General features: G+C 39.1%; 1 protein-coding gene across 11 annotated transcripts in view; it reads right to left on the reverse strand.

The window, feature by feature from the left end:
* dlgap2a (discs, large (Drosophila) homolog-associated protein 2a) overlaps positions 1-22724 on the reverse strand; it is a 184945-nt gene that overhangs the window by 81945 nt on the left and 80276 nt on the right. For 10 of the 11 annotated variants that reach the window (XM_008399523.2, XM_008399525.2, XM_008399524.2 and 7 more), the window contains one exon: positions 1432-2579. In XM_008399523.2, coding sequence (XP_008397745.1) covers positions 1432-2579 — 1148 coding nt within the window. Of the gene's footprint in view, positions 1-1431; positions 2580-4727; positions 4795-22724 lie in introns of those variants that run through there. The other variant, XM_008399518.2, reaches the window with a different exon arrangement.

A 22724-nucleotide genomic window follows, 5' to 3' on the forward strand; every position in this document is an offset into this window, starting at 1 on the left:
AGAGGACTACTAAAAATATGAGTTGTTATACATGCATACAGATATATCCCAGGAAGATACTCATACAACCTTTCATATATGAGCAAAATAATCTTTGTCAGAGCTGAAACCCATACAAGAGCATAAGAAAAGAGATAGAAATCTACGTCGATTTCTGCTGTTTCATTCTCATTCTGCCAGATCTTCCCCTCCGGCGGAGATCATTTACAGAGTTAATTGATTTGTCCTGCTGTGCTAGTTATTTCTACTGGCAGCCACATGCTGTGCCATAGGACGGGATCACATTCGAATATCCAGAACAGAGACAAAACAAATGCAGTGCTTTAGATCAATTGCAATCTGGCCAAAGGAAATCTAGGGTTTTTTTTATATTCATCGATTGATTGATCTTTAAAAAGCTTTTTTGAGCATTTTCAGCTATTGTGCTTTAAAGTCAAGTAGTGATTCTGTTACCCTTTTCTCTATTCAATGGAAAAAATATTTGTTACATTTTATGTGCCACTGGTAGTTTGATGCTTTATCATTGGTGATGAGCTCAAAGTGTTTAAGGTAGAAAGATGTCTTGGGAATCCCCCTAATCTTCAACTCTCTCTACATATTCACTGTCAGTGTAACGTCAGGACTGGCTGAATCATTCCAAGAGGTTAATGTTATGAAACATGTTGATAAACACAAAAAAATCACTTACTTAAAATTACTTCACAACTAAATCAGACAAGGAAATGGACAACCTTAAGAACTGCATAAGTAAAAACGCTGGTGATGTCAACTATTTAGCTTAGATGGGGCGTAAATGTTTGAACCGTAGTCTGAAAAGCTGCTACATTCAGTATCTGCTACTCTCAGTGACAACATAACTCAAAAACAAATGGCCCTCTCTTGAACAGCCATTAATTATTCATGAGCAGAACTCAAACCATCTCTGTACGCGAGAGATTGAGAAAATCACACTAAGCAGCTCAATAAATTAGCACTTTGCCATTTTACTCAAACAAAATCCATACGGTAATCTTTGTTAAGCTGTTTTTGACTAGTTTTATTAATATTTAGCAAGTTTCGCATTGCTAGCTCTGCAATGCCAGACATCTCTGATTTTTAGATTGTGAATATTCTTAGCAGGTTTCAAATACACACCACATATTTCTAATTAGTTAGTTTTATGAGGTTAAAATCTCATAAAAGCCTCACATACAGTCATTTCCTAAAGGCTACTTTAAGAAGGTCCTCTGTATGTTTAATTGTTAGTCATGTGACAAACCTAAAGAAAATGCATTTGGTTTATTTTACACATCTTTATCAGTCTACCAAATCATACCAGAAAAAAATATTAGTAAATAGGCCTGTGATGCTTGTGTGAAGCTATTATGTTTTTCTAGGTACTGCTCCTCCAGAGGGGAAGTAGAGAGCGACAGTAAACTGGATGAAGCATACCTGTAGATAGTGACATGGTCTCAAGCTTGGTTTGAGGTCAGTGGGGATCATGGGTTTCTCCAGGTTGAGTGAAGACTTCCTGTAGGCTTCCTTGGCTTGACTGACGGTTAATGTTGACCAGGAACTCCTTTTCATGAACTTGCCCTCAGGTGCCATGTTAATGCTTTCACAGGCAGAGCACTTTACGTCGTTGTTGCTCTTGGAGGTCTTTAATGACAGGTCCCCAGCCAGGTGGCTGTGCATCGAGTCCGGGTAGCAGTGGGTGATGTGGTCGACCGGATGCCGCGACATGATGCTCGGTGTCCTGTACGTGCTGTCACTGTCAAGATTGTCATCCGAGCTCCACCATCCACCATGGCGCTGCTTTCCTCCGCCATCAGATTTGCGGTCTTTGCTCTTGCTGCGTTTGCTGTGTTTGTGGTGGCCTTGGTGATGGTGATGGTGGTGATGCGATCCGTCCCTGTGGGAGTCATTTTTGGTACCATTCATCTTGGAGGATCCTTCCAGGGAGTGCGACTTCGTGAAGAGTTTCTGTACCGAGTGAACTAAGTGGCGAATTCGGCCAGGGCTTTCATTGCGGTGCTCTGTGGTTGTTGTTGTAGTGGAGGTGCGTTGGTACTGCAATGTATGGAAGCCGTCTCGGTGCAGTGGCATCTGCTTTTCGAACTGATCCAAAAGATTTGCAGGGATCCGGTTCATTTTGCCACTCCCGCCGTGTGAGGAGGAGCCACCGTCGTCCCGAGAATCCCTACCGCCAGAACTGTTTCCACCTCCATCTCTCGAAGCGCTGCCATAGTGCATACGAGGGAAAGTGCTACTGGATATAGAGTGGTCGGTGGCTGATAGTGACACTGGCATCATCATGCACTCAGAGTGGATGGAGCTCCGTGGGGAGCAGCGGTGATGACTCTCAAGGGCACAGCTGTCAGTGGGACTGAGGAGGTAGGTGGGTGACCGAGGGTCACCATGGTGAAGATGGTGATCCAGGGAGTGGTCACAATCAGCCAAGCCACAGGTGTAAGGTGAGGTGGGTGATGTTAGCTGGAGATGGGCAGGGCGGCCACCGGAGAGACCCTTCATGTTCCTGGGTGCAGGGGAGTACGTTTCCTCATCGAAGTACTGCGAGGGTGACCATGAATACTGCTGGTCTGTAAAAGAAAGAGAGACACAAGGAAAATTACATAAAAAGTGTTTTACCAGAAGCGAAAGCTGTTTCACACCTAACAATGAGGGACCTCCTCACCAACATTTCGACCATTATCCACCTCTTTCACTCACTTGAGCTACAGGGCAACAACAAAAAGCCCCCGAGCTGTGGACATGAAATCTACAGATTGCAGCAACTAAATCTCGGCACTTCTATAGCACCCTTCAAATCACATATGTGGCGGTATAATTCTGCAAGGAAGGAGAAAAAAAGTAGAAAACATATAAAAGGAAAGGGCAGGTGACAGGTAAAAGCCTGCATTGCCATTTATCCAATGCAAAGTGAAATAATAGCCTATCACTCTGCTGTGTCGGCGTCATCTGTCAAAGAAATGAGGCACACTGTGAGGCACACTGCCAGGTAGAAGTCCTTGGGAGGAGATCACCAAATCTACTACCCTTCACTTTTTCTCTGGGTGTCCTGTTGCTTTAGATTAAAAACCAACTCTGTGATCCATCATCAAGGGCAAGCATGATAGCTTTATATTGTAATAAATGTATATGAATTAGAGGAAACTCTTAGCTTGCCGCTAAACCTCATTACGATCTTCTATTTGGGATTCAGAATGGTCAATTTTACTCAGAATTAGGTATGACAAAAATGTAATGACATTTTACAGTGCCTTATAAAAGTATTAACATCCCTTGAACATTTTGTCACACTACACTAGAAACTTGAAATGAATTTTTCTGTGCTTTTTAAGAAAAATACATATTTTTTCTCCCCGTACTATTTTCAGCCAACTCTAATATCGCTAAGTAAAACCCAAAATTTCTCCATGAAATGTCAGCTAAACAGATTCCACCTGAGAGGAAATCAAGCTGTGCAGGGAAGGTCTCACAGGTAGAATAGAAAACATTAGAAAACAAAAAGCCTCACGAAAAAAAATTACAAAACAATGTCAGAAGCTTTGGAAATCTCACTGTTCATCATTTGAAAATGACAGGTGCATACCTGCCAAAACAAGACTGCCCAATTAAACTGACGGGCAAGTCTATTAGAGACATGCATCAACCTACTTGCATCTGTAACTGCAGAAAGCTGGTTCTACAATTAAGTGTATTGGCTTGAAGTGGTTGATTACAAATGCATGCCACATTTTTTATATCCCATAAAAATATGGCATTAAAAATCATAAAATTAAAAAATAATTTGAAAAACATGCATTGACATACATCCATTTTTCAATGTAAGAAACAGCTGATGTGGTGTATACATTTATAATGAAATATATAAAAAAATAAATTACGGCTGTTTGGCCGCACAATGTAAAAATGTGGTATAAACATTTTACAAGGTGTGGTGTAGTTTGATGTCAAGAACATTTCTAAACCTTATGAGGTATGACAGTTTCTTCATTTTTGTGTGAAACATTGTGTAAAATGTGTCAAATTATGCAACAGGGCAAAAGTAGGCATTGTCCTGACAGGAATCTTTTCTTAGCATTTGTCATAATATAGAGTCAGCAGATTAAAAACATTTTATGAAAAGAAGGCTCACTTAGGAACATTTGGAAACCTCTTATTTTTTTACCTTGTTCTTATGAAATCAGAAACAAACAGGATAACAAAGCTAAGCTCCGTTGCCTCACTAAGATACGCCTCATAAAGACCAACACTCAGGCTGTAACCTCATAAACCGAAGGAGAGTTTTTATGAGCTACATGTGGGAGGGTGGGTGGAGGAGAGCAGCTTTAGACAAAATGGCCTAACTTTGGAACCACACATCTAACCCTTCAGCTGCCAGTTCAACCAAACCAGGACTGAACATCAAAATAATAAGACAAGAAATGTAAATTCTTGAATTAGTGCCACTTTTGGCATCGAAAAAATTTAAACAATCATTTAGCTCTTTATTTTAGCTCTTCAGCCAAACCTCCTTTGTTAAAGAGAACTTTGTTAGCTTTTATGCTACCTCATCTCAAAATAGGTAATTCACTTCTTCAGAACAACAAAGTTTCTCATTACCTTTTTACTGATGTTGAATTACAGGGCCGCCAGGTCATTTTAACCCATTATGTTGCACCACCACATAATTCAGTGCTGAGAGGCCCCAGACATCTTAGCCATTTCTTTGAGACCAGACTGACCTCACTCTTTTGTCTGTGTTTGCCACTTCCCGTATCTTGAATGTCGGGCACAGTCTGAGGTCACCATAACCAGGACATGTACTCGCTGTGCTCTCCTGTTTTTAAGAAGGCAAAAACAGGAGAAAATGTTGTGTCTGCATACATATTTTGCAGCAAACGTTTTTTCTGTGGAATGAAAGCAACAAACATGGTGATTTCAGCTCCTCCGGGCCCTGTCACCACTTCAAAGAAGTTGTGGATTCAGGATTTTCCTTCTAATTATTTTGGCTCTGAGAGGATCTCTCATAAAACCCTGTGTTTAATCAAGGCTGTTTTCCAAGCTGAAACTGAAACGGGACCACAGTTAAGAGGATCCTTTTCATCTATCCAATTGGATAAAATTTATTCAAAGTTCCAAACCTTTTTTTTTGTTTTGTTTTTCAAATTCTCAACCATGCCGTGCTGCCATGCTCTTGTGTTCCTCCCATCCTCCGTCTACTGAGATCAAAACAAACTCTTGTTGTTTACCAATCTTCTGTGAGGATCACTACTTGGCAGCCTTTTGCAAAATTAATCCAGAGTACTCCAAGTATTCAAGAGGCAGGAAGCGAAAAAAGATGGGACAAGTTCACTCAAGAGGAATCAGATTTCTAAAGGCGCAACTGAGCAAACTTTAAACAGGCCAAATCCTGTGAATGTTCCAGCTCTGACTCAGACTAGCTCAGTGTTGCAATCAGAAGGGTGACGGCGCATCACTGATTTATATGATGCTACATTCATGTCTGATGTTAAGTCACCATCTTACTCCAAGGCCTTTCTTTGACAGCTGTCCTCTGAGATGCTTGCTGAATAAATTATCTTCCTACACAGTCACACACACTTTCTGGGATTATACGTCTGATGACAGAATTGTATACCTTCTCTCTCTGTCTCTCTTTATTTTATTTTTTTTCCATGTCTTTCATGGAAGCAACACATTTTGACATTACTGAAAGGACATATTTACAGAAGCATTTTGAGGGCTTGTTTGTATTTGCATGAGGCATCCTGAGAAAAAAAAGTCATCTGTGCCATTGATTGGCAAGTAAAAAGAAAAGAGGGAGACAATTATGACTGTCAAACAGTGGAGGTTATAAATTTGCATGCACGCATTCATGAGAGTAAAATTAATTTTAAGCTTTTATCAATTTAATTGGAAGATCTTTTTCCACTTTTATCAATTTAATTGGAAGATCTTTTTCCAGAGTGGCTTGATAATGTAACATGAAACTGCTATACATTTTTCTATTCCAACATTACTGGGTGAACAAGTTAAAATTTATTACATAATTTCAAACTAAGGCTGGTAGGTTTTCTTTGCCTGAGTAAAAAGGATTTGCCTAACACCACTGGAACTGACCAGTCCTCAGAACAAGGGCAAAGTCTAACAAACTCAGAAAAAATCAAACAAGGAGTTCTGAAGGCTTACACAAGTAATCAAAGTAATTTGGGTTGTTTCTAAAGAGTTACTGATCCCAAGATCTTCACGTTTAACAACTATCTGACAGTGATGTGAAAAAGTATTTATTTTTGGTTGGAAAGCTGAGTTCAGTTTTTGAGACCCATTCCAGACCTTACTGATCTAGAAAAAAAAGAAAAAGCACATGATGCAGTTTTCACAAGATACATTTTCTACCATAAGATCTGGACAATAATAAGTCACTTCAGAATAGATCACCCCACTAGACCCCACACCCTCCAATGAGAAAGTCTCATGTGGATAATGATATATCGCTGTTAAAGCAACCTTCATTACACCTCAGTAGTGCCACAGTCTGATTGCTTCCATGCAACGCCACATAAATGCAGCAAGCATGCAAACGGCGCCCCCACCAAGCATTGAGTGCATAGAAATGAGCTTCCTTTTCATAAGCGGGATTTTTTTTTTAAGCTCCCTTTTTATTGATGTAATGTAATATTCTGAATTAATTAATTTGTCGGTTAATTATAATATTCAAAAGTAAAATAAATAAAGGCTTCACTCTATAAACCTTTAATCTCTGAAATGAGTGATTGAGCTTATTCACAATATTTTTATTTTTAATATATATTTGTACTTAAGCAATTTTTTTGAACTGGATTTCATTAAGGATTTTTTTAGATCAAATGGGAGTAAATATAAAATAATAAAACACTTTTCATATTAAATGTTCTTAAATTTGTGCTTTGAGATCCATAAAACAAAGTTTTGAAAACCATGCAACTTTTTAATTGTACTTTGAAATTGTATGCTGCTATATTATGGTGCATAGCATTCAACTGCAAGTTGAGAGTAATCATCTAATTCAAAAGAACCCCTGATAATAAATAAAACTAAACAAAAGCAGTAACATAGACTCATCCAGCAGTGTTGAATTTTACATGTAGACTGAATTTGGTTCTATCAGACTTTAAAAGCTCCTGTGGTTGAACTGTGACAAACCTGCATCATACCTGACATAAGATGTGCAGAGACGGCCGACAGAGTCAGAGGAAGATGCTCATTTATTAAGGGCCTCTGTTTGGGGCTTTCAATCCGCTCACATGCAGGGTGTGAGTAAAGGTCGTTTTGCTCCTCTTAACACATTAGCATTTAAATAGCATTATATCTTCACTGAGTATCACTGACAGCTCCCACTATTCCCTTGGCTGAGACTCTAACTGGAGTTGAAAACAAAGTTAAAAGATAATAAAGCACTGCACTAGACTGAGAGATCAAAGGCATGCGACCTTCAGACTTGGCAGCGATAGCATCCCACCTAACCACGTCGACTTGCCGCTGTTGAAGAGAGGATTTGGATGAAGGCAAGAGTGAGTCCCAGGATTGAAGCAACACACGTGAAACAGTCTTTCAGGTTTTGCGTCAGTGAGGGAATGTGTCAATTCTTTGTTGCCTGGCATCAATCTGTCCAATATTCCCCAGGGCTTCAATGGAAAAAGCTAAGATATCTCAAATAATAGAAGACACGAGGTTTATATAATAACTGTGCTTCAGGGATCTCCTATAAAATCCTTAAATGTTAAGAGCTGTGTGAATTCTATGTTTATTTTAGAAACTCAAAAGAAGGAGACTGTGACCTAAAGACTAAAATTAGAATTGTCCTGAGCTATTCAATTGGAGGAGTCAACAAGTGAAGTCTGTCAGCGCCAATCAATGTTAGCACTGACATATGTCTTTGGGAGATATCCTTGTCACTTGTCCATCCAGGTGACATGCAGACATGTCAAGTCTGACACATGGGGATAAACTGATATTATAGTGCCTCCGCCGCTAATGTGATTTTTAGCAAACTGGGAGAACAATTAGGATCTAATCTGTTGTTAGAGGTATTTTTCCCCTAGAGGGAAAAAAAACAAAAAAAAACTGATGTTTTCCTGACAGCTGATTGACACGGTGCTGAGACCTGACGACAAAAGATGTCACTGATGCATTTGTCATAGGTTTGCATGGCTGTTCTCACTCTTAAACTGCTGTCAAAGCTAAACTATAATCAAGCTTGGATGTGATCCTGTTGCAGTTAGACAGGAGGGAAATAAGCCCCAAAAATGATTTGTTCAGTTATGCTAGTTGATTCTGACTGAATATCCTACTGGGTAACGTTTTCATTTTGTTTTCTCCTGTTTATCTTCCTATGTGCATCAACCACATATGTTAGGATAAGATAAAGACCTTTCACCGTCCTTGCCTGCTGGTGGTGGTCAGAGGGTTTCTGTTTTCTGTTAAGCAGAAAGATTATATAGTCAACTGTCTTCAGCTTCCTTTATTTAGATCTTTTTCCATTCTGTTCTGTTGGTTTCTGCTTCTACCTTCTTAAATTTTGTTCCATTTCAACACTTTTTAATCACCAGCCCTCATGCCACTGTGATTTTGCTTCTGTAAACCAAGGTATTAAACATTTCCTGCTTAGATCTGGATTGTTTCCCCTGTTTGGGTGCTCCATGGATGCACCATTGCCTCTTGTGTTTCCTGTTGCATCAAACTGATGCTCACGCACATATTTGAATGTGAGAAACAGGAGAGAGAGAGAGAGAGAGAGAGAGAGAGAGAGAGAGCGTGTTCCCATTTCCATTCTTGCTTGGCAATCAAACACTACATCCCACAATGTTTCTCTCAGCAGGTTGTAAGTGTGCCAGAGAGCGTGGAGGGATAGATTAGAGTGAAGAAAGAGCTAGCAGAGGCAAGTAGGTATTGTCTACTGAGATTCTGTAAACAACAGCAACGCTCAAGGGAAGACAGTTGTGTATGTCGCTGCATGTTCACGGCGAGTCTATGGTGACAACAGCTTCAGGAAAGGAGCTAAACGTGCAGATATGAATATTCCTGGCCATCACTTTCTCCACTAATATATTTTAAAATGATTAGGGAACTGACAGTCTGTCGCAAAAGGCCAAAAAATGGCTATTTTTCTTCTGTAACACTCAATTTGACTTACGCTGTGGTGAGTTGAATGCCTCCATAAAGTATTTAGCAGCAGAAAGATTACGGTGGCTCGATAAAGAGAAGCCGCTGAGCGTCTGAATACTTATCGTGAGTCAGCTAATGATGGAGCGTGTTATCTGTGCTACGCTCAGCACTCCTCAGCTCCTCTCTCCCTCTGCCAGTCAAAGTGGGGACAGAACAATATGGTGACGAAAAGAAATAAAACACAGTGTGAGGATCAGCAGTTTTTGTTCTCCTTAGAATGAGAACATTTAAGACTTTGTAATCCCTGAGTTTTTGCGGTCGGAAACATTTAACGGTGATATTTAGTGCGGTAATTTTATCCTACATAACTTGGAAATACTACCAAATATGCCTGCTGCTTTCCTATTTCCTATTCAGCCTATAACCTCTTGAACCTAACGCTTTCAAAGCCCTCTTTCCACTCAAGTCAACCACAGAAATAGAAGTCCAACAATGCCACTGGTACAAGTATGCAAGCCCCAATTAAAACCAAACTGTGCTTGATGGCGGTGGGGTTGCATTTAGTGTAATTGTATATCAGGCAGAGTTATCCATCTATGAATAAATCATGCTGAATGTGAAACTCTGCCACAGGAAAAGCCCCACAAGCATGTGCGAGTGAGAGGAAGAGAGAAGGTCCCGTCTTATGCAACAGCCAGGACTGCATTCCCAGGCAACTTGTTAGAGGATGCCTCAGAACTGCTGTTGCCGTAGCAACGTACTCTGTAGTTCGCATGTTTTACTGTCTTAGTAGCAATTGAGGACTTCAGGGGAAAAACTGAGATGAACTGAGTCTCTCACATTGCAGCCCATTTAAAAATTCAAATTAAATCTTTGTAAATGTGTATTGAAATAAAAAAAGAATTTATTTCAATCACAATTTATAGTATAGAAATTCATTGCACAAAGAGTGATACATTTCGAGGATTTACCTTTTTGATGTTTAAAATTGTCAGTCTACCTTCTCGTATTTTGCAGTCTATGCACTCTGGTTGCGGCTTCTTTTGCATGAAATTCTGCAGCAGTGTGGTTTGACAGGTCAGTTAGAAACAGCCTTTAACTCCGCAAAAGATTTTGGGACGAACGAGAAACAGTCCACTCCCATTTCCCTTAACATGTTGTCTTTGGCTAAGAATTGTCTTAATAAATTGGGCACAACAGCTTTTGCCCTGGAAAGTGTCTGTGTAGTGGCTCTTGAAATAACTCTAGCTTCAGTTTCATACCCCCAAACTTTAAATGTGCTCTGTGTCACAATCCTATCAGTGGAGCAGTTATTCCTGTGACGGGTGCACTATGTTCAACTACACTTTTCCGTCCCCTAAGCCTTGTATTTATATGGTTGAGTGCAACGTACCGAACAATCATCTTCCTCAGTGATTACTTTTTGCACCTCATTCTCCCCTAGAAGTGTGACAGGTAACATTTTTGTAATAAAATCCTTTATTTATAGTCCCGTTTATTATTACGATATTTTGTTATCTTATGACAAATATGTGGCATTCAGGAGAGTAAAATTGCATATAATGATTCAATGAGAATACAAGTGGTGGTTAGATGCTTGCAGCTGAACATGTTTGCATATCTCAGTTAAAGTTATTATTCAACTTAATTTAACATTGAGAGAATGCTGTAAAAAACTGTTATTGTAAAACTCGCAAATCCCACTGAGAGCTGTTCCAGCTCATACTTGTTATCCTTGTTCAAATCTGAAGAAGCTTTCTGGATGACAACCAAGATCTTCACAAAACAAGAGCAGAACCTGCTTGGCTTTCTGAGAAACAGAATTTTAGACATTCATTATGTTAGCCAAAATTATATACAAAAGAATTTGAGAAATAAATGTATGCAAAACATGTAATGAATCTATTTCAAGTTTACATTTTGCATGGATTTATATTTGCATCCAATTTAAAGCAAACCGTTTCATGACGGTAAAGATACAGTTGCCTTAAAAAGATATCTTATTGCGAAACTGATCTTCAAAACACTACACCACCCACAGAGTCACCCACACTGCTCAGCCTAACAAAGACAAATTAAAAACACTTTCCTTCCTAAAGTTATTTTCCTCTCTGCAGCCCCATAATCAGATGCTGGCGTATGGCCCTAATGATTTATTTGGAGATGGCAGTGATAATAACAGTCCAGCTTAAGCCCTGGCTTATTTCCCTCCAATGTCAGACAGCACATCACAGGCACAAAGTCAAGCGCAGCACTGAAAGATTTTCTGTGATCCTAATCTGAACAAAATCAGATCTGCAAAAATGAGGCATATTAGCAACATTTAAAGGGTAATGCTGATAAGAGTAATTGATTAATTAGCCCGCGAATGATCTTTGTGCCGCTAGAGTTCAGTGCACCAAGAAACACAGAAGCATAAGTTGATTTGAATAGAGGAGGCTTGCATGTTATTGTGGAGTGAAGGTAAAGCACATCTGACAGTGAATGTTTATTTACAAGTGAACATCCCTGTTGCATACATACACCAATCTTATTTCCCTGAAGTGAAAAGGAAGAGCAACTTTCTGAAATCTCCTTACACTAACTTTAAAGCTGCAGATTATTCAGGGGCTCTGGTAGCTTTGCACATTCAGAGGTTCAAGTTTTACCCATTCTTCTTTCGAGAGTAGTCCAAGATCAGCCGCAATGTTCAAACCTTTCTCAGATTTTGAATATTATTTAAGTCTGGACTTTGACTGGGCCATTCTAGCTCATTAATATCTAAACATTGCCATTGTAGCTCTGGCTGCAGCTTTAAAGTTGCTCCCTAGCAGCTTCTAACCTCATCACTTCCGACAAAAGGACTTTCTAGTGTCCCCTGCCTTCCTGTTTACAAACGGCAGAGTTGACTTTCTGTGGTTTTCTTTGAACAAGGAATTTGTCTTGCCACTGTACAATAAAGGCCGGGTTCGCAAAGTGCATGACTAATACCTGTACTGTCAATACCACCTTGGTTGTGACTTTTTGCAGTTCTTCTGGGGTTGCTATTGACCCCGAGAATAAATTACACACAAGTGGTAAAGGTTAGTAGAATAAAATGGGGTGATTTCAAATGCAGGCCACACTTCACAATTGTATACATGGTAGTGGTCTATCATGTAAAAACCCAATAAAAAAATTTTGATGTTTGTGATTCGTACTTAATAAAATGTGTATTATATCATGTGATGTAAATACTTTTGCAAAACGCTATAATTTGCTTGAGCTTGAAAAAAAGGTTCACTTTCAGTCGCAACTTGGTAAAGCCGGTTCTGCCCAAAATGATATGCGAGAAATAACTTGGAATGACCAAAACTCAATTTTTTGCTGTAGTAATTATTGATTCACATCCAAGCATATTTCATTTAATTGCTCAATTATTGCTGTTGCACACTAACCGATGATGTAGCAGAGCTGTTGGTTTAAGACCTCATTCAAGAAAGCATATTAGTCGAGGTAAAAATGTTCTTTAAACAACTTTATTTTCCTCTATTTTGCCAAGTTTCCTGACTTTAGAGGTACTAAAAAAATTCAGATTTTAGCATGGTAAATATAGCTAATTCATTTTCTCTGTATTTATAATTGGTATAATGGAGGCTCTTCTCTCAATGAGATCATAAAGTACCCAGTAGTATACATCACCTGTGGATACGTCTGGCCTCATACAAATTTATGTCACATGTCTTGGTTTATGATTGAGCAAATCTTAAACCATAAACATGCTCTCGTGGAGTGCTTGACACATAGTTGAGTCAAATCTCTCAGGCCTTCAAAGAACATCTGGATTTATACTGACATCAAATTGTGCAGAGGTTGACCCCAACTTCCAAATGAATTGCTTGCTGTGGGATTTATTTTTGGGTATCAGAGAAGTTGTAGTAAACACAAACGTTTAGTGGACTATTCATTTCTCTTGGCAAACTTTTTGAAACTGTGCAATATTAAATGAAATGAGTTCCAGTATCAAAATGGAGCTCATTTCCAGTCTGGAAACCTGTTCCAGTGCCAAACATTTACAGTGTAATGTTGTGCATTTGTTTTATTTAATAACCCAGCTAATACTTACTTATAAATCAATATTAGATGAAAAGGCTCATAAACCTAAGGTGTGAATCAATACCCTGTCTACACATAACCGTCAGTTTTATGAATAATATTTCTGAATGTGATTTTTTTTCAGGTCCATTTGCTCTAAACAGATTATCCACTTCTGCATGTCTCATTTTTAAGCACACTCTGCCTTCTCCGTGCACACTATGGTAAATCAGCTTTAATTGTCAATATCAGGGCAAAAGCGCTCCTTTGGGCCCACTACCTTCCCCAGGCAGTAACTAAAAACACATGATTCTGGTAATAATTCAATGGAGACAGCTGGGTGATTGAGTCACCAGCTCCAAAATCCATCAGAATGAGCTATAATGTGAAGAAAGGAAACATGGAAAACATGGATATCAGCTTCAGGAGTGGATGAGGACTGGTGTTTGACTGGAAGAAACGCACAGTAGCAGAGGAAGCACATTGACAGCAGGTGTTCCAACTGATTGATGACAGGCCAGCCTTGTAGACCATTCTCAGTTGATATCCCTACTTCACGCTATTTTTACTCTCACCCCCAGGGGTCTGCTGGCAGCCTCTTCCACTGAATCTTGTCAACAAGCCATTTTTGAGTCTCTGTGAGGTGAGCTGGAGCCATTCATCATGTCAGACTGACTCGCACATGTGTAGTTATGAGTGAGAATCTGTGTGTTGTCAGCTCGAGAATGACAGGCATGCTGAGGGAAAGTGGTTTAGAGCCGGGTCACCATTTAGCAACAGCAGCAAAAGGTTTTCTCACAAACATGTAGTCTTTACAGTCACTACAGACGGAGGGTCTGCTGGCCTCCTGCAACTTGGTTTCTGTCATACTTACTGGCACTACTCATAAATAAATGGGAAAAAAAAGTAAAAAAAAAAAAAAAGAAAAACTTTTCATCAGAGATTCCTGAGTTTTGAATTTTGGTAAATATTGTGATGACAATATCAAGTGCAATGCACGCCTATTTTCTTCTATCCTGTCTTTTTCATCTGTGCTTCCATCACTCTGTGATCTTGAAGGAGTTTGGATAATGTCATTTGTGTCCGATGTGAGCAACTGTTGTTATGAGACTCTGCCCAACTGGCTAAATGTTACATTAGCATGAAAAATGCAAGTTCATAACACTTGGAATATATTAGCCAACAATTATAGTGCTCCCAATTGTCCTTTGCAAATTAAATATTGCGCACACTGTTATTGCATTGATGTTATTGTTGCAATAAGTTGTGCCTTCATGCATAATGCTATTTGTAACAGAAAATTGACCCCATTGTCACACTATTTCATTGTAAAACATGACAGTGGCAGCATCATGCCATGAAAGAGTTGTTTTTTTTTAGCTTGGACAAAACACTCTCTGTGTAATCTGACTGAAATGTATGTCTCTAGATGAGGCAATAGCCCAAAAGAATAGCAAATGTGATTATAATAAAAGCTGAATGTACATAGTATTTAATCAAGGCAATTGAATTCAAATGCATGCTAAACTTTTCAAATTTGTATTTTTATATGCTTTCTTTATCTATAAATTATACTAAATATATGATATAACATTTGGGCATTTTTCTTTCCTTTCACAAATGTATGTTATTTTGTAATGGTCTATCAAATGAACATTTAAAAAAAGAAAAAAAAAACTAGAGGTGTATAAATACTTTTTTTAGGCACTGTAACAGCTCTATTGTTGCATCTCAGTTCCGTTTGACTGTTGTCTTATTTTTTGTCCCGCAAGCTTAAAAATATGTGAATTTGCAAACTGAATGCAAATAAACGAGCTCACAAGATCACTTAATCAACACCGGGAGTCACAATTGAAAGAGGAGCAAAACTATTTCTGGAGCCGGTTCATCCCTGTTCACTTCTTTGCCTCTTGTTCTTTGTCGGTGAGATTACTGAGTCTAGGAAAACATGAATTACAAAGTGTTCAATATTTGCAGGTGTGACTCAGAGTCAACAAACTGTTGCGTTGAGGGAAATCTGTGTGAGGGTATGTGATCCCACTGTAAATGAGAACAGGTGCTGCACAGCCTTGCAGCATTTTTTTTTTTGCAGAGAAAAGTGGCCCATTGGAGCAAAAAAGAAGTATAAATTAGCATGGTGCAAGGTGAGACAAGCATGCAGCCAAGCATACGTACGATGGATTACTGCTGTTCTGCTTGAATTAACATATGATATATGAAACATGCTGCGAATCTGTTTCACTCAGCGGTCAATTATATACAATTTAATAACTAATTATGTTTCACCTGTCATACTTTACCACAGAACAAATGCAAACACAGAGGAGTTATGGTTTAATTGATGCTTGCTCAGCTTTCTGGTAATGCCATGGGTTTTTGTCAACTAGATAAAGCCAATAGATAATAAGTAATTACTTTGTGTTATTAATGCTGCACACTCTTAAAGAGAACATGGCATCACTCACTAAGTACTGTAGGGCTGCTTAGAGCGAAAACCTGATCGCAAACAAGATTAAGAGGGATGAATGTGCAAAGACTGGTTCCGGATGAGCTACATTTACAGCATCCAAGGAGCAAAGAGCTGGTGTAACAGGAAGACGTAAACTTAAATGCTGCTAATTAAGGAGTTGCTGCGTTTTACCCTATGACTGAACCATTAATGTCGGGCCTTGTGTGATAAATCTGGATAAAGTCAACGCTGATAGTCGAGGTATCTTTAATTGTCTACTGCTTCTTTGAATTAGACGGTCTTACATTTTTATTTGAAATCTTTTTACTTTTTTGGGAATTGTTAGATGTAATTAATTCAGTAAAATATAAAAAAAGTAATATTACTATTCATTAGCATGAATTTCATCCACCTAAAAACCTAAAAGTATTTAAATTACAGTTTGGATTTTCTTACAGTTCCGGTGTTAAGTTATGCTACTGTTGACAGAGGTGTTTATTTTGAGGTTTTTCACACATCTCGCGATGCCTATAAGTGTTGTATTTGACACTGTGAATTAGACTGTAAACGTTAAGGGAGACTTTTTAGGTGCTAGGAGGAAATAGAACTGGGTGAAATACTCGAGGACAGTGATGAATTGTTTGGACATTTAGTGTCACCCACTGTAAAAATATAGAATATATTTGATAAAACCCCCTATTAACGTTTTATATAAAAACCCTCCTGCTCAGTAGAAACTGACCTGCTGTGGGAATGGTGGGAGAGCTCATTTGGCGTTTTAAATGTAAAAAGGTTGTGAAAATTAATATCATGGACAAATGTGATACAACACTTAATGCCATGAATTAAACAATCCATCAGACACTGAGATACAAACGGTCTTTCTGCTTGATTTCAAACTAGAGTCCATAAATTAAGCCTGAGAACAGCTACTGCATGGAAAATGTTGCTTGTGAAAAATTTAAGGTGCAATGCCAGAAGTAAATACTGTGACTTGAATTCACAGTTGCAGAATTCAAAAGGAATAAGGTATAATTTCAGAAACTTGGTGAACAAATGTGTTTTTTAACAGCACATTCAATGACAAATTACAAATTTTTATGTCCACATAGAACTCACACATTACTTTGTCATAATTATCCCTTTAGGAAGTAGGTCCTTAGAGGTGAGAGCACACCATACACTATTAACCCCTCGATCCTGAATCACTGTCAGGCTGGTGCTGCTTATCACACACTGACTGACCTGCGTGTCACAAGGGTAGTTGGTCAAAGGATGTAAATTGATTGAACACATTCAGCAGCCACAAAAAGAAGCCCTCATGTCACGTCTAAGGAGCACCAGGTCAACTTCCTGAACAAAGACATCCATTCGGTAGCATTCTAGCGCTCATTTGCATTACTGCATTGTCTAAAACCAACTCTAGTGAGATCTGATTTCCAAACAAACCTCCTTCTTAACTCACGTAGGAGGAGAAATCACTTGTTGATGATTCAAATGTTCCCTTATGGCGAGGGAATGATGCAGGAAGAGACTGAAAGCTAAGCTTGAGAAAATACTGTTCTATTATAAATGACAGATTCCTCCAGTATTTGGAGCAGCGAGCATTGTTACTGCCTTATTTATCAGTATTACATGTCACTATTTGAGAAGCAGGGTGGAGAAGTATGAAATATTTTTTAGTATGCGACAGATTCACTTCTCCTGGTTTGCAAATCTGCTAAAGGGACCTGGTCGTAAAGGCAGGTAAATATACAACAAAATCTAAAGAAACTCAAAATAAATTCAGCTGTCATTCAGTATAGCTAGTGAATAGCAAAGCCCTGGGCAAAAAAAGGAATTTAACTTTTAAAGTAGCCAGTTCAAACTCTTTCAGGTCTCTTTCGTACATTATTGTATGAAAGATGATGTGCATAATTAGAAAAAAGGTTGACGCATTTAAGCATCTAGATATGATGAAGACAACTTGGTCAAGTTCAAACTGAAGATCAGAATGGGGAAGAAAGTGGATGTAAGAGCTACTCTGTCTTTTGAATACGACGGAGTAGCCTGACCGAGTATTTCCAAAACTGCTGATTTACTGAGATTTGCATGTACCAGCATCTCTCAAGTTTGTAGAGACTGATCAAAAATGAAGGAAACATCCATCTGTAGTGTGGAGGACAGTGTCTTTTTTGATCTCCGTGAAATGACAAGACTGGTTGGAGATGATAGAAAGTCAATAGTAGTTCAAATAACCACTCATTTCAATGGAGATAGGTGAAGGAATACCATATCTGAACACTGCAGAACTTCAAAGCTGGCCCCACCCCTGTCTGCTGAGAAGAGGAAATTCACACCACAATTTCCACTCGGTCACCAAAACTGGACAGTGTCAGATTAGACAAACATGTCCGGTAAATCTCCATTTCAGATTCGGACTTCAGAATTTGGTGAAAGCAACATGAATTCACGCTTTCTTGTCTCAGCAGTTCATAGTTTTAGAGGGAGATATTTTTCCTGACACTCAATGAGCTCCTTAATTTGTGAGAAGTGAGAAGGCGAGAAACGCATTTTGGTTAGCCACTCACTGCATCAATTACATCTTTCACCACCTTCGCAGAAGCATTTCTCTGTTGCTTTCTAAATACTGACTAATTTATTGTCCAACATCTATATTCAGAGCTCTGTGTACATTTAATTAAGGGCACTCTTTAATGAACCAAGAGTTAAAAATTCCATTTAAGATTTAGTTTGAGAGTAAGCTGCAGAAGACGCATCAAAGAGTTAAATAGCAATTTAATTAGAGGCTGCAGTCGGTTGTCAATCTGAATTATTAGGTGAGGTTTAATCATGCAGAATCCAGTTTTGTCACTATGACAATTTTCCGAGCATCTTTTAATCACCCTCGCCAATTATTATGTCCTTTGAGCATATGTTCACTATGTTGCTACCAGCTCTTAGCTCGACTGCAGCGGCAATGATGTCTGGGCCGAAGGGAAATCTCTCAGACTTGCAGAGCTCATTTTGTGTTCACCTAAGTTGCACTGAGGTTAAGAGCTAATAGAGCTGTACACTGGGTAGTCACTGAAGTACCACATCCCCAAGATCCCTCACAGCGGAAGCACATGTACCCAAATACATCAACAATATTATGAAAAAAAAAAACATGTCTACTCTCATTAGGACAGACCAGATAGAAAATAAGCTTCATTTTGTGCAGGCTGATGCGATTCTAAGGCAAAATTATTCTTTCCCCGGAGCTCCTGAGTCAGAGCATGATAATGTGATTTTGGTGCAATCGCATGAACTACAGTGCAAGCCACATGAAGTGAGGGACAGTGTTTGGCCATCTGCCAAATGAGCAAAAAATAACTCCAATGTCCTACTGTAAGACGTGTGCTGTATTCATTATCTCCCACGTCATGGTGATTCAGTGTCAGCATCTGTCATAGGCCACCAATACCGGACTGAGACTCATTGTTACATAAAGGGATTTGTTTTTGTGTGACCACAAGCTGTTTAAACCCACTGAGTTGTAAACATTTTGCCAAAATAAACCGATGAGTGCCGTGCCATAGGAAGCGGACAGTGGCAGCGCAAAGTCAAGTGTCAATTTGGTTCAAAATGAAAAAGACTTGACCTCTCATTCTTTGACCTGCAAGGCAATATGAATAAAACTCTCGTGTTCGAGTGGAAATTCAGAAAGGTGAAAATGGAATTGCTCACAATTCACCGAAGTGCTCCACTATCCGTTTAGCTTTTTTTATCTGCAGCAGAAATGAATACTTTTGAGTAATACGGCGAGGAATTGTTTATATGGTTTTTCACTAAATAACTCCTATAATAAAAGACAATAATAAAATACTGACTAATGGTTAATAACTCCTGAATGGAAACTGTAACACAGAGCAAAGTGTGGCATTAGCTCTGTGATCATTTCATAAAAACAGAACAGAAGACGCAGGAAGAGAGAGGGAACCCTGGTAGGTGGGGTTGTGACATACAGGAGGAGTGTCGTCCAGCCGGTCTGCGCTGTGGTATGAAAGGTGTGTGCAAATATGAACAGACCACAACAACTGTTCAGAATTGGATTAAGTATGTGGAAGCTTTAAGGCTTCAAGACTCCAGCAAACCGCAGAAAGAACCCCGACCCCCTGTGCCTTCCCACTCAGCCTCAACAGACTAGTGGCATCAGTAGTTACCAACAACTAGTGGTTGTTGAGTTTGATCACATGAACTGCAACACTCATAAGAACCATTTTAAACTGCACTAATTGGTGGCATGAAGGAGCATTGTTGTGACAACGTGCTGAAAGGGAAGAATGTCCAGAAACAGAAGGAGGTTCTTAAAGAGACAGAAGCCAATTTCAAGGCATCATACGGCTATGAAGCAAGGTCAAGTTTCTTTTAAGTTGTTTTGATATATGCAACACTTTCCGAACAACTGAAGAAAACATAGTTACTTGATTGTGGAATAAAATAGCACCATGTGCCTAAAAAATACATAGCATGGAGTGACCATGTCAAAGTCTGGTCTTAAACTCAATTGAGATGTGGTATGATATTAACGTGGTCATTCAAGTGGCTGCATTAAAGCAATCCTGCAAGAAGAGTCTCTTACTAACTGATACCATCGTCTAAAAACAGTACTCTGTATTAACTCTGTGTTTTTGTTTCATAATGAAGTTTGTTTGATGACCTTAATATGCAAATACGACCAGAAAAGCAAAAAACAAGACACATTTGTGAGAGGGCAAATAGCTTTTCCCAGCAAAGAAAATCCAGTGGAAATTTGGACAAGAGTTACCAAAATTGCTCATGACTCTCCGGTGCTGCTCTCTGACAGTAGCCATCGCTCTCAAACTCTGTAGACTAATTCTTCTGAACGCTCACAGCCTATACATAGCAACGGGGCGCTTGCGATCCAGAGGCAACATAGTGCATCATCTGATTTCTCTCACCTGTCTGACGCTTGGCTGGCCAAGAGAAGCAGCTGCAGAGATTTCTCTAATACAATCGTGGCAAGACACCGATTATTGTCAAAAAAAAATAAAAATAAAAAAATCTGCTAGGGCTTAAATATGGTAAATTTGTGATCCACTGTAATCACAAGCATCGCTAAGGCACCATGATTTCAGGGAGCAGTGATTAATTTTCAGAGAGACAAGATACACAAGAGGGCCTCAATCAAATATGCAGGGTGAGCGTGACAAAAGAAACACAAGTGAAGTGATGGTAGTGCTGGTTCATTCAGGGAGTTTTAGTCCCATTACTTTAATTGGTTCTTGATGCTGAAAATGTGAAGAGTTCATGGGTGAAAAACCAGAGAGAAATTATCACCTTTTCGCCATGCTTTTGTGTCTGTGTTTAAAGAGAAAAGGCAAAGAAAGGTAAGAATAGGAAGAAAACAGCGAGGGACTCCCAGAGGCCAGGTCTGGATTTTTAATAAGGAACTCTGAAGAGAGATGCAGAGTCCTGAGGGAGAAGACCTCAGCTCTGGTGGGCACAGCAGTGGGAAGCAAAGGACAATCATATTAAGTAGAAGACAAAGGCAGGAGAAATTGAAGTAAAAGACAGAAGACTGGATAAATGATAGGCATTCAGGCACAGAGATCCTGAAGTTGAGGTTTAGTTCTACAAAAGAACTAAAAGCAGTTCGAAGAATAGAGAAAAATATCAATGAGCCAAGTAGTGGTCATAATTTAAAAAAAGTACCTCATTAAACATTACTTTCTTTCCTGAATCAAAATATTAATGACCGTTCTAAGCTGATCCTATATTTGACCTCATGCTCCAGGTGGAAATATCAGGAATAAATGTTTCAACTTACATCATTATTGTCTAATTCACTGTTATCATCCTTCCACTGCTGCTGCCCCTTCAGCTTAGTACACACGCTGGACAGACTGTCACAGTAAGTACTGCGTCAGTCCAACTTTCTAAAAGTAGTTCATAGTTGAACTTTTCATATATTGTCATCTACAACCACCAGCTTATTGTGATATTATGTAAAAAGACCAACCAAAGTGGCTTACATTTGAGGTGAATGAAAAAAAAAAAAAAAGTTTTCTAAAAAAATGTGTTCTGGAACTTACAAAAGTGATCAAATCAGTTATCTATTTTTTGCACAAGTGATACGGGAAAAATTTAATGTGGAAGAAGGTCAGATGAAACCAAATTTTTGGAATACATGCGAAACGACATGGTGGGAAACTAACAATCCACTTCACACTGAAAACAATCATGTCATAAAACTCAAATAAACTTGAGTTTATACATACAACTAAGGTATGTGAAGAAATAAAATCTCTGAAAGCATAACTCATTGAACATTGATAGGGACTACAGGAGCAGAATGCCACAGTGGGAGCCATTTCACTCAGAAGACATAAAACTAAGGGAACAATTCACACACAGTCACCAAAATTGGACAGTAAAAGATCTGAGAAAAGTTACCCGTTCTAATGAATCTCATTTTCAAAGCAATATACAGGCAGCAGGACTAGAACGTGGCATAAACTACATAAGACACTGATCAATTCTACCTTGTATTTAGGCATGTTGTGGAAGTGTATTGGTATGGGAGATAGTTTCTTGGCACACTTTTTTCAACTGAGCTTGGCATAAACAACCTTGTTTTTCATGGTGACTGGCCATGATGAAGCATTCATTTTTGATTGTTCTTACCAAAGAAAGCATCCAGAGATTAGCCTCAAGGTTCCTCCAAACCTTGTTAAAAGCCTTGTTCTCAGATTTCAACATACATGTAACAGCTGTGGCATGGTTGTACCTGTTAAGAGTTTCTAATGTCAAATTTCAGACTTAAATCTGTGACGGTGGTAGAGTGAAAAAGACAACTTTGATTCCAACTTCTGCAAAGACTGCTGGGAAGCTCTTCCTCTGTATCTTTGGCTCCTCATTACTTCAGCCGCTGATTTGGCACTCCTGGTGACTCAGAGGCAGACAGATCGATGGCACCAGAGTGTGAGAAATGGAGAGGTGTTCCATTTCGGTCCTCAGAACAACTACATCCCCACACATTTGTCATGCCAGATTAAACGGCATGAAATATCTAAGGCAGTGGCAGCCAACTGCCACAACTTTCTCCTCA

Source organism: Poecilia reticulata, linkage group LG22 (assembly GCF_000633615.1).
Source record: "Poecilia reticulata strain Guanapo linkage group LG22, Guppy_female_1.0+MT, whole genome shotgun sequence".
NCBI lineage: Eukaryota > Metazoa > Chordata > Actinopteri > Cyprinodontiformes > Poeciliidae > Poecilia > Poecilia reticulata.